The sequence below is a fragment of the Typopeltis vanoorti genome, chromosome 14 (assembly GCF_054136105.1).
Source record: "Typopeltis vanoorti isolate ZY-2024b chromosome 14, IOZ_Tvanoo_1.0, whole genome shotgun sequence".
Taxonomy (NCBI): Eukaryota; Metazoa; Arthropoda; class Arachnida; order Uropygi; family Thelyphonidae; genus Typopeltis; species Typopeltis vanoorti.
Window position 1 is genome coordinate 19775825 of NC_143562.1, and position 13033 is coordinate 19788857.

The 13033-nt window shown below is 37.2% G+C and overlaps 1 protein-coding gene across 1 annotated transcript in view; it reads left to right on the forward strand.

Moving 5' to 3' along the window:
- LOC150099279 (netrin receptor UNC5C-like) overlaps positions 1 to 13033 on the forward strand; it is a 189794-nt gene that overhangs the window by 63775 nt on the left and 112986 nt on the right. The window contains exon 4 of the mRNA XM_090404301.1: positions 7260 to 7427. Within this exon, the coding sequence (XP_090260427.1) occupies positions 7260 to 7427 (168 nt within the window). The remainder of the gene's footprint in view (positions 1 to 7259; positions 7428 to 13033) is intronic.

The following is a 13033-nucleotide window of genomic DNA, read 5'->3' on the forward strand; positions in this document are numbered from 1 at the left end:
ATGAACATTTATAGCCATTTGATTGGTAAGCGATCACCACTGCTAACAGAATTCATTTCTTTGTATGCCGCTTCGCGCATTCTCGCCGAACTTGCTTCGAAAAAACTTGTTTATTTTTATGTTTATCATTCAGCGGAAGCTTCCCGAGTTCTGAGGAGCTACTTTTGGCAACTCGGCATACGTAGTCAAAAATCCAGAAGAAACCACTCGATCAACAATAGGATGAAGATAGCGAAAAACAGTGTTGTTCGTTCCACAGCCGTCGGAAGCGGGAATAACAACAGGTGTACGTGAGGCTGTCGCATCACTAAGTTCAGCTGTTCTCATTTCCACCACGCTCTCTGGATCACTGCAGGACGAAGTGGATAATCTTTCCCGTGTCCCGAATATATCTCCGCACCACCACATGATTTAATGAGCAGGTAGGGGGAGGAGCCGACCTGCGAGGTCTTGGCATCTGTCTTCTCCTGCCGCTAGCAATCAACCCTCGGTCAAGGTCACCGACTGCAACCGAGAGGCCTCACTCACAGCGGAAAAAAAAATAAATAAAAATAAAGCTTCTAATGCTCACGTGTGACGGAGCGGTTAGCTGCGCCATTGCCAACGGTTTTTCCACGACAGGGATTCATTCAGTGCAGGGGGCTGTCAGAGGTCATACTGCAAACGCGCGCGTCTCCTCTGTCAGGTATAAAGTTGTCTTATCGGGAATGGTGAGGTCTTCTTCATTTAGTTGTCAATTGCTTGTTAGAACGAGCTCAGTTTTTTCTTCTTCATCGATATTAAGGTGGAAAGTGTGTTCCAAGAGAACGTGCCCCAAATTGCATTACACTGCCTTCTTGGGTCGATCCATAGCCATCGTCTTGATAGTTATACGATATTAGCATATAACAACTGATACCCTAGATGCATTGTACCAGTTAACGTCTTCCCCCATAACCCCTATACCTAAAACGTTGTTCTTAGTTTTCAGGTTGGGGTCTTGATTATCTTTCATACCCCCCCCCCCGTGAGGTACTGACAATCTCTGGGTCGAAGTTCATGACTTTGGATACAATTTTTATGGCCAAAACTGTCGCTTTTTATTTCTTTATTTATTATCCACAGCACATTGATTAAATTCAGAATTCACAACACAGAATTAAGTCAAAACTTTTAAAAGTAACAAGAAATTCAATTTTTTACAGTAAACTGAATTCTGTTCCTCGTGATGATGAAACTTTCTGGCATCATCACGAGGAACGTGATGATGCCAGAAATTATGAAGTCTCCGATTCTCCTACACCGTAAGGCTGACCTTGATCCATTCTCATTGTAACGCGATTACTGTTATTTATCAATTCGGATCATGCAATTGATAATAATAATAATCGTTAAATCAGGTAGTGTATATTAAATCATCCTTCAGGATGATTTATTCGCCAGTGATGTTTTTACAATTTTAAATTGGTGCCATCTGTTCAAAATTCTAAGTTTTTATCCGTTATCGTAAATAAATCACACAAACTTTCTGTGGTTAACTTATACAGTTGTCTCCCAAAATATTCTATTTAGCGTTTTAAAAAAATAAAATAATAGCCGGCAAGAACAATTTCTGAAAAAAGTAGCCTTGACGTGAAAAGCTAACAATTTATCAGATTCTAACAGATTACTTCATAAAAAAACCATTTTTATATATACAAATCAAAACCCCTAGCGGTGTTTCTACAAAACAATTTTATTCAACAATGAAAACTCGTCCCTGGTGGTGGTTTTGTGCAACAGTTTTAACAATAAGAATTCGTAGGCTGTTTTTGCAGAAGTAAAATTGCATCGCTTCTATAAATTCATTTTTATTTACTTGCAGAAAGGTTACCGAATAGTTTTATACAAATAAATAGAAATCAGTTATTATAGACTGCGACCTTTTTGCAAATCGCAAACGAATAAAATAAACCCCGTCTTCCCAAGACGATTACAATAACGGCTTTAAGTCATGTCGATTCAGTTCTTCCAATTTGCGACAAAGAAGATTTTTTTCTGCGAACTTAATTATTTTTCGTGCTATATATAACTCCTCAAGTTTGAAGCATTTCACGGAGACACAAAACGTTAACGAATCCCATCAGAATAGATACGACACTGTGTCGCCTGCTCCTGCCAGTAGACTACATGATAACCACCATAAAATCAGGCCTTTCAATAAATATGCAAATGATTCCTTTTAAGGTTCATCCGCTGTATTATTCTCAAACTTGCATCCGCCTATCGCGAAGGAGCAATGTCCGTATCATTGCGTTTTCAGAAAAGGCTTTCTCCTTGGTTCAGCTTCGGCACGGAATTCAGTATTGAACTGTGACCAAGGAATTACGATAGATTGCTTGCTGCGGTCATTAAGGATCTTGGAAGAATCTTAACTCACTTTTAAAGGATCTCTCCCACCCCCTTTCCTTCTAAAAACATCAAAGAGTAAAGTCAACTTCCCTTAGATAAAAACAGCAATAAAAAAAAAAAAAAATCGAGGAAAACAAACGAAGTCGTTTAACTTGGCGCCATCTTTATTATGTTGTTTGTTACTTTATGATATCAATAAATCAAGAAAGGAAAGCCTCATAACACAATGTTGGAATTCTTCAAGGACTCAAAAGACAGCGAAATATTTTATTTTATAGAAATATATTTTCTTTTATTAAAACAATTTGCTTGATAAAATATTTTATTTATACACCGTTTGTAATTTCAAATGTATATCATATAAATAAATCCTACCACATGCAATTTTTAATAAGGACAGTGAAATGCGGTGATTAATACCCTTGGAGGGTAATGGATGGCAATGCTATAGTCAATGAAGTTCTGAGGCTAGGCTATTGCTGTTACCCTCCTGCCACGATCAGAGCTTTAATAGCTCATAACACCTTATCCCTACACTGTCTTCTTCAGATAACGGGGAAGATGAAAAGCATTCCTGCTTCGCCCCTTTAAGCCAGTCCTTATAAGGACTTATAAGGAATTTTTAATAAATTATATACACACACACACACACACACACACAGTGGTATCTCGCTAATCCGAACTAATAAATAAATATATATATATACACACAGTGGTATCTCGCTAATCCGAACTAATAAAAACCGTGCTCGTTCGGATTAGCAAATTTCCCCCCAAAAGACAACAATAACTAGCGTTTAAGACAAAAATAATCAGATTCTAATGGTACATCAATGATAGAAACTGATAGAAAAAAAGCTACTGTACTGTAATGTAAAACAAGAAATAATACAGTACACAAGTTTATTTTAGTAAAAAATTTAATTTCTTGTACCTGTATTATTGAGGATTCTGATATATAAAATTGCATAATTTTAAGTTTCACAAAATAACACACAAAAAAGGTTTTTATTTCTTTGTCACTGATTTTCTTTTGTTTCTTCGAAGCTAAATCTTTTCGAATGCTTCTTCTAGGAGCTGCATTAGCAACAAAATTTTGTGGAATGGCGTATCATTTGCTTAGAACATTCTATACACATATTAAACTGTCAGCTGCCTCTTCACGTTTTCCTTTTTTTTTTTTTTTTTTCATTGAGTTCTTCATCATTATCATCGTCTTCTAATTTATTAGAAGATGATGATGATGGTGACTCTACATAATACATCATAAATATGTAGCGTCATATTTCTAATTTCAGCATCTGATTTGATTTCGATTTCACTTTCGGTTCTGCCCGTAATCCATTCCGTAACATCTGTTTGTGAAATTTCAACATCTGGATTTATATTTTTAAGCGCATTATGCACGTTTTGAATTTCCTCTTTTTGTGTATATTTGTGATTCATGCCGACAATACAGTACGTACTGTACAGTATAAAAAAAAGCAAACGTGAACACACAATACATCAAAATAGGCCTCCAGTCGACAGTACGAAACAAATACTGTACTGTAATAATTATTAAATAAAAATAATAGTACACAAAATAATAATACGTAATAAATAACATTTTTTTTTTCTTTCAAACCGCAGTTCGGATTACTGGAGGGTTCGGACTAAAGAGGTTCGGATTATCGAGATACAACTGTGTGTGTGTGTGTATGTATGTATATATATATATATATATTTAAAATAAAATAAAATAAAATTTTATTTTATCATCATCATCATGCATATCAAGGATTTAGGCCTAGTATGGCCTGTTCCGGTCTTAGAGGTCATCGCTTAAGAGGACGTCCTGGTTTTCTTTTCCCCAATGGCTTGTACTTTAAGGCTTGTTTTGGTAATCTCTCTGTTTTCATTCTTTGAACCTGTTCCATCCATTTATGTTTATATTTTTTAATTTTTTTCTATTACTGGTTCTTGGTTTAATTCTTTCATAATTTCTTCGTTTCTTTTGTGATCAAATAGGGTATACTTTGCAGTTTTTCTCATAAACTTCATTTCTGCTGTTCTTAATCTTTGTTTGTCTTTTTGTTTTATTGTCCAGATTTCGCTTCCATACATTAAGACTGGTAGGGCTAATGTATTGTATACTTTTAGCCTGGTTTGTTTTTGAACTAGGTTTGGTTTAAATATAGAGTTAATTACTCCTGTTATTTTTAAATATTTTGCAATTTTTACGTTTATATCTTTTTCATTTTCATATGTGATCATACATCCTAGGTAGTTAAATGAATTCACCTGTTCTAAGATCTTGTTATCTATTACTATTTTAGTTCTTGCTGGATCTTGTCCTTTAAAGGCCATAGTTTTTGATTTTTCTGTTGATATTATCACACCATAATCTTTGGGTATCTCATTTAAATCTAAAATAGCTTTCTGTAAGTTATCTGCAGAATTTGTAATTATTATTTGTTCGTTGGCATATTTTTTATATATATTATACATAAATATTCTCTCTATATATTATATTATTACATTATATATATTATATATTATTATATAAAATAAGTTTTTATTTTAGTTTAGAGTTTTCAGAAGGCCTGTTTGAACATGTTCCTGGCCTATATCGCTCTCGATGAGAAAACATGCACTGATTATGCTTCTAAGTAGAAGCTGCTGTTGTCATGGAAACATGTTCCTTCTTATCGTACGGAAAGGAAACAATTTTATTAAACGTAGAGAAGATAAATTAATAAGAACAGTGATCTGTACGTTGCTTTATTCCTCATAACTGGTCTTAAGCATGTATCATACCACGACTTCTCCCAGATAACTTTTACCTCCCCCCCCCATTATAAGGGTGTCTGAAAGGGTCTCATTCCCTTCGTGGTAAGAAAGAAACAAATTTATGAGACTTTCAAATTAAAGTATTAACCGGTCTTGTACGGAGATGGCTGGGATTTCCTCCCTTAATCTTGAGCGTGTTTGTCTTCTGTGGACTGAAGAATATACGCAGTTTACAAACATGATCCACTCTCCTCAGTGTTATTTGTTTTGGCGTAATCTAAAACTCCAGAAAGGGAGAACGAACCTCTTCCCCCCCCCCCCGGCGGGTGAAGTTGGATACTCCTCAGGAAAGAGAGCTAAGGAATAGCAAACAGGCTATAAGGTTGCAGGTGATTTAACTCGCTGCAGCGGTAACTACGGCTCTTCAGCAGTAATGAGTGTTCGGTTTACTGTGCCAATGAGGTACAGTAAAACGGACCCCAAGAACTGCAACAAGGAAGAGTTCATTATCCTTGACCTGGTTGCGGCCAATAAAAACTGTAATTTCTTCTTGTTAGCACTGCAGAAAATGAAACAATCCGAAATAAAAGCGTACGTTAAAGATGACACTGACGGAGAAAGGCACGTGCGAAATTGTCAGGTCGCAAAGGAATCGAAACGTCTTAAACCAGTATTTAAATTAAGGGGATATTAGATCCCACATTGTTTTAAATCCGAATAAGAAACTTAAAGATTAGAATCGGAGAGTTTCATGCCGAATATAGTATAAAAAAAAAATATATAAAAGTATCGGCGAATTACTAGCGTGAGCTAATGCAAGTAGTCCTAGAACGTAGTCCAAACACTGTTTTTAATTTGACTTTCTTCAATGAATATAAATTTTATATTCCACTTTGTATATTATAAAACATAAATCGAACTGAACTCGGGAAAGTAAAATCCAAGTTAACGCGATCCACGAGCTTGATGTCTGCTTCAAAGAGTTTGAAATCATCTGGATATCACAAACCACGGGGGATCTGAGGTACTAATTTAGTCATTTTCAATCTCAAATCCCCATGGTTTGTGATATCCAGATGATTTCTTTCTTTTTTTTTCGGTAGCAAGTCATTTACAGCACTAAAGCCACATTCAGCTAAATATGACGATGGGAAGGGCAACAGCATTTTTTTTTTTTATTGCAAAACTAGTTGAATTTCGTTTCTGTCTCGTCAGAAAGCCATGCCATTGTTCCTTTTATGTTGAATAAAGTTCTAATAGACTCATCATTTTGCTTTTCTTCTTCTTGATACTGTATTTATGTTGACTGCTGGACTAGAGTAGCCCGTTTTTCTCAGAAAGTCAGGGTTGCAACATCGACAATTCATCGCCGACAATGGTGAGTTTTTTTTTTGAGTATATCGGTGATGAGGTGACCAATGCAACATCATTTTCTAATTGCCCCCCCCAAACTATTCAAATTGCCCCCTACGTTGAGAAACACTGTCTTAAACATATGTTTATTATAAAAAATACGAAACCTAGTGGCCTATGTGCTTCGCAAACATATGCCAGGGGAAGGAGCGTCCTAGGTTCGATTCCCGTCGACGACGTGAGGAGCTTAAGAATCCTTCTCAGACATAGCCAAGTTAGCCGGTCTTGGGAGTGGACAGCAGGGTTTTTTCCACCAGTTTATCAGGGGTTTTTCCTCTAGCAAGCAGGCAGACCGACCCAGTGAACACACACGGCTACAGGCATAAATATACTTACGGCAAGGTAGGCAACGGGAAACCACCTTGCTCATAATCATCTCCCTAGTATGGTAGCATACCCCACCAGCCGTATGGCTGAGGGAATAGAATAAATTTGCATCGTTGTGCAGACAACTTCCAGTAGGTTGGATCTTCCTATTTGACCCTCCCTCTAGTAGTTATTCTTGTATAGTTTTTCGTTTATATTTCGAGATTGGATTTTGAATGACCAACCTTTTTGATCATAAAGAAGTAAGTTCGGAAACAATAGTATTCACCTTTAAGTGTGCTACTGATTTTTTTATTTTTATTTTTTATTCTAAACAATTGAACTACTGTTCAATTGTTTCAATGCGAGTAATTTTTTTTTCTTTCTTTTCATTGTAGTGAATGGAGGTTGGTCGACTTGGAGTCCGTGGAACGAATGCAGTGTTCGCTGTGGTAGGGGTGCCCAGAGTCGAACTCGCCTGTGTACTAATCCAGCTCCTCTTAATGGCGGAGGACAATGCGTTGGCGATGCTATCCAGAGGTCCGATTGTACCAATTTGTGTCCAGGTAAGTTCGGAATGTACTTTTATTAATTATTATTATTTTTTTCGGCTGGTAAACAACGAGTGGGAGGGGAGGAGTCAGTGCCGTAACGAAAGTGAATCTAGGGATGACTTCTATGATTTCTATTTTGTACATATTATAAACAAATAATTGGAAGCGCAAATTTTGAATTCTTTTGCATGACACGCGGTAAGACACTGGGGGTTGCACGCGTGTGTGTGTGTGTGTGTGTTGATGAAAAGCAAGGCAAAGTGTTTACCGAGCCACGACACAGATGTGGCCTTCGTTTCCATTCCACACACCGTTAGACAAACCGTTGTTGACTTTCTTATTCGTAGCGGTACGCAAAACCGCGCGTGCCGATTGTCTGCAGATACATAACGCAACTTTCGTGGCTTATTATTGTTTTTTTCTTTCTTTCTTTTTTTTTTTTTTTTTTTTTTTTTATCTATTTTCCAATCATCCCGAACTGGGACCGGACGCGGTTACCATGACGACACAAGTCCCAGAGGTAGTCGAGTTTTACTTGCAGTTTTTCTTCGCTTCGTCTACGAGGGACAAGTCAGAAAGCCGTCAAGTCGGCGGCCTCGCGAAGCGTACAGCATTCTTCCACCTGTCAATCACCTTGACGATTTATCTTGGCGTTCCACCTTTCCTGCGAGCCAGGAAACAGACTTAACTGAGCAAGATATGTGGCCGCAAAACGTTACCTCAATCGCACGTTACTTGTGCCGTGAGAACAGACTTAATGTAGTGGAAAAATTGCGGTTTTTATCCTATAAATAGAGATGAAGGGGAAGAATTGTAAAAGACGGGAAAACCAGTGGCCTTCTTTCAATCCCTACCGGAGTAAGATTGAATTGATAAACCAAAAAGTTTTTTTTTTTTTATAAACAACACAAAATCCTAATGTGAAAAATCTGAGGTAAATATTTAGAAAATGTTCTGATTTGCTGCATTTCTTTTAATGCTCCGTATGGAAAAAGAAAAATTCATTGTTCACTTCAAAAACATTACATTTACTTTTTTGCTTGCTCGCTAGAGGGCGCAACTAACCGCTCGCTTAAAAGTTCCATCGATTGCCGCGGTGTATACAATTTCTGGTTCAGGTTGCCGTATTGTGCATTAATGATGCCACTACAATGGAACTGTTTATTCAGTCGAAGAACACAGACCAGCATTTTTTTTTTTTTTTTTTAATCCCAAACAGGTTGGCCTGACAAAAGTCCATTACTTCTAGGTGGGCGGTACGCTGGAAGTCTTGTCTACCACGATTTTTTTTTTTTTTTTCCTTCTTGTTTTAAAGGCAGATGTGACAAGAATACAAAACAAAGATGACGCCAGCAGTAAATTAAAACAAAATAATAAATTAAACTAATAGATGGCCTCCAGAGAAAATAGGAAAAATGTCAAATTAAAGCCATGCTACATGACTACATTTTCAAATACAGCATACTCTCGTTGTGCTACCGTGTGAAGCCTTTCAAACGCATTTATACGAAGTAGTTGCTAGGAATCTGCATACACAACAATGAGATCGCTAAAAAAAAAAACAAAAAAAAAACAATTGACTATTTCCTCCACTAGAGGGCGGCTGTACAAACATGTGTAGTACGCATTTAGAAAACTAACAACTGAGTTTTGCGGAATAGAACGTACGGGATATTCGTGTGTCGTGCCCCAGGAAATGTTTCTGCGTCCCCCAATGGGTCGTTATGGAAGATGACAATGTAAACATTGCTCGCCGTCTGTCGAGCCGATAATTGTGTTCCGCCACTCTCGCCTTGCAATCATTAATTACTCTGTCATCTCGTCATTAGCAGGCTCTTCGTTCGGGCCGTGAGCTGCCTGGCTCTACCGAATCTGTCGAATGTTAATTAGTGCTCTGTTCCACCCGGGATTCGATCTCCGGTTTGCTCTCCCCTCCAACCCCCCCCTATTCGGGGTCCCTATCCAGAGCATCCTTTTCTATACGTCCTCAGACCTGGCTATGTTGGAAAAAGGAAATCGCCTTTCTTCTAGAAAAGCGCCAAATCTCCACAGATTGTTTTGTGACAGTCTTTTGCCCCCCCCCTTTTTTTGTTTATTTTGTATTGCTATCCCCCCCCCCCCCCATCTGTAGCTTCCGTACACTTCGGATTAAGTTTCCTTGTCGCTCGTCTGGCTACTACAGCTTTTATAACGAGAGGCCATTGATCGGTGGTTTTTGGGGGCGTTGTTCTCGCTAGGTTTAATAGTGACACCTTTTAATTAGCACCACTGATCCCCACCGAGTCGATGGGAAAAGCGCTTTTTTGTTTTTCCCCTTCTACGCATATACAGCACTGCTGATAATGCCATCAGTTTTTTTTCCCCCCCAGACGCTGAGGTTGTCATTAGTTTAATTACAACTGATAAGTAGCTCCCATAATCACATTCCACAGCCAGATGTCAGCTTTACTTTCCGTAGCCGTTTGTTTTGTTGTTTCCCCGATCGATAAAGCGAGTTTATTTTTATCGACAAATGCAACAAAACGTGGGAATTTTAGTACAAGGAATTGACGGAGCGTAGAAGAATACAATGCGCTCAGTCATAAATCCAATCTTATAAGTATGAGATAATAGTTTAGAAATGATTTCTGCATGGCATCTATTATTCATACCACAATTGACACAATCGAGCACATTTAATGTTTTTTTTTTTTTTTTTTATATAACCGAAATCGTAAATTTTAGTTAGCATAATTTTTAATTACCTTTTTTTTTTTATTTTTTATTTACGTTTTCAATAGTAGCGAAGCGATAGAAACAAGTCTTCTATTTGTAGTCGTATTCCTTTCTTCAATCAGCGTTATTGAAATTTATATCGGTAACATTACTAATTATAAATACATTATATAAAACTGCATATTTCCATAATGCCTATTCTTGTTTAATCACGCGCACTAGCTTGCACGGACTTGCAGTAGCAACTGTTACTATGTCACGTGTCTCGCGCTGAAAGTTTTAGTAGACTTCGTCTATTTTTATCACGTATTTGAGAAGTTATATAATTAGTCGATTATTAACTGGGTAAAAATCTCTAATAATAAGAATTTAACAGAATAAACATCGGATTCTAATTTATTTATTTTTTATTATTTTTTTGAATCGGAAAAGATTTAAACCAAATTGGGACGCATGTATTTTTTAGCAGTCAGACCATTACAAAATATAATCAAAATTCGTCAAGTAATGTAATCTTTGGAAATAAAACGACATAAAACTAACTACACAGCAGTTTTGGTAGAGGCTAATAACTTGGTGCATTAATTTGTAAATGTAAGTCAAGTAAAGGAAAACATACGAAGGGAAAAAAAATTATCCTCGTTAAAAGTTTGCCGATTTATATTTTTTGAGATTCTACCGTAACAGTTATACATTTTCTAAAGATATATTGTGATCGAACTAAATGGTTCAAGTGGAAATATTCCGAAAGAGTAACCCTGACGCGCTCTAAACTTGTTAATTCTGGGGAGATTTTATAGACAGCTGACTTTGTTTATTATGACTAGAATTACTTATGATAGCCGATGTCTAGCAAAATAAATATTCCAACAAGCATAGGGTTGTAATATATTCCGATGAATGGCAGTATTCATCGTTAATGAGGCGGCAAACAGCTGCACCAGCAGTCTTGAGACGTACAAACACTGTAATGAGGTAAAATGCTATTTATTATAAGGAATTACTGCAAACGCTTCCGACACGAGCTCTTTAATCATATAAAGTGTTAAGCAATGGACTGATTTATCTATCTTATGGGGGATGAAAACAAGAATTGCCAACTAAACTAAGATATCCGCATAATCTGAACTCGTATTGAGTGGTAAATTCTACAAATGGATTCTGGCATTAGTTGGAACTGAAAAGGAAAAAAAAAAAAAAAAATGGTAGCCGCTCTTTTAGTAGCTCGCAGAGGAAGCGGGCAGAAACCTCACAACCCCCTCCCCCCCTCACACGAAGAAACGCACACACGGTGCACGTGCTTGTTTTCTCCGCCTAGGCCCATCATTATCTGCTGATAGCTCCTACCTGAGGCTAGGAGGAAGACGGGGCAACCCAGACAACCACTTGTTTCTGTGATTTGCTGCAAGGAACCTTTATGACTACGCGGGCATCTAAACGAAGAACTTCTTTTGAGTGGGCGTTTCCAGTTTGGACATTCGGAAAGGAGTTCGGTGTGCGCACTTTTTAATTACGATATCCGACCTTAGCCAGACGTGCATTACAAAGCCCAGATTCAAGCTCGCTCCTTACTTTAATCGTTCTTTTCCGAGATATCTAAACTCGCTTGTGACTATAATTGGTGTAATCAGAACGATTGCAATAACCGGTTCTTTGTCGGTCCTTCCCTCCCCCCCTCCCCTTAAGTATCATTCCACTCATGTTGTCCGATGCTGGGGGGAAGATGGAGTACTCGCTTTTTCCTCCGGGGTGATTTAATGAGATACTTGGAAGTCTAGAATTGAGTCCAAGATCGGAATTGCCGATGAATGTCAGTTGTTTCTCTTTCAAGTTATTTCGTCTCATTTTCTAATCAATCTAACTCAAACAGTTGAATTTAAGGTGCGGCGAAATCGCATTTAAGAGTGGAAAAATTCCGACGTACAAACCAGGGAAGTGTATGGGACAGTTTCACGTACATGAGAGAAGAATGTACTTTCAAAAGAAAAAAAAAAGTTTTTAATGTGCCTATCAACCAGTGTCGGCTTGGCTTGAAATCGTGGGGGTGCTGCAACTTTCGAAATATACATACACACTGTAAGTACAGTGTATACGTGTTTGGATAAAATATCAAAATTATGGTAAAAATTTAAAAAAAATTAAATATGAAACAATATTGTTTATTATCGATAAAATTATACAGTTTAGTATAATTCAAAATTGCTTACAAATAAAATCCATTATCATAACCCCAATAATGTTCTAAAATAAAAACTATAGCAAATGTTATGCCTTTAATTGTAATGTCCAAATATTTAAAGAGACGGAGTAAACACGATAAGCACCACGACCACTCTACTACTGGCGCAAACTGCATATAAACAACAGTGGAACTGCACGAAGAACAGTGCCGCATTACGCTAATAGCTCGCATTTCAATATGACGTGCATATGCTTGCGCGTGTAGCAATATGACACTGTGGTAAACACAGTGCTACTAGCGCCCTCCTAAGTGCTACAAGATGGATTTTTATTATTTTTTATACAAAATAAGAGAATTGTATAGGATTGTTGACGATAAAATTAAATATTACAAGCAAAGAGAAATAAATTAATAAATATATTTATATATCGAGAAAAATTGGGGGTGCTGCAGTTCCGCAGTGCCTATGCACGAGCCGCCCCTGATATGAACACCAATGACACCACAAATATCAGCCATTATTATGACAATCGGAAAACAAAAACACAGCCAAAGAAATAATAAAGTATTATATATCTATCCAAAATCTTCACTAATATAGTCCCGGATGGATACATATGGCGATAATGAATATTTAGCAAAATAAATAATTAAGTTAAAATTCAACACTCTATTTGACCCCAATCAAGAATTCAGATTCTCAATATTTCCTTTCTAATCA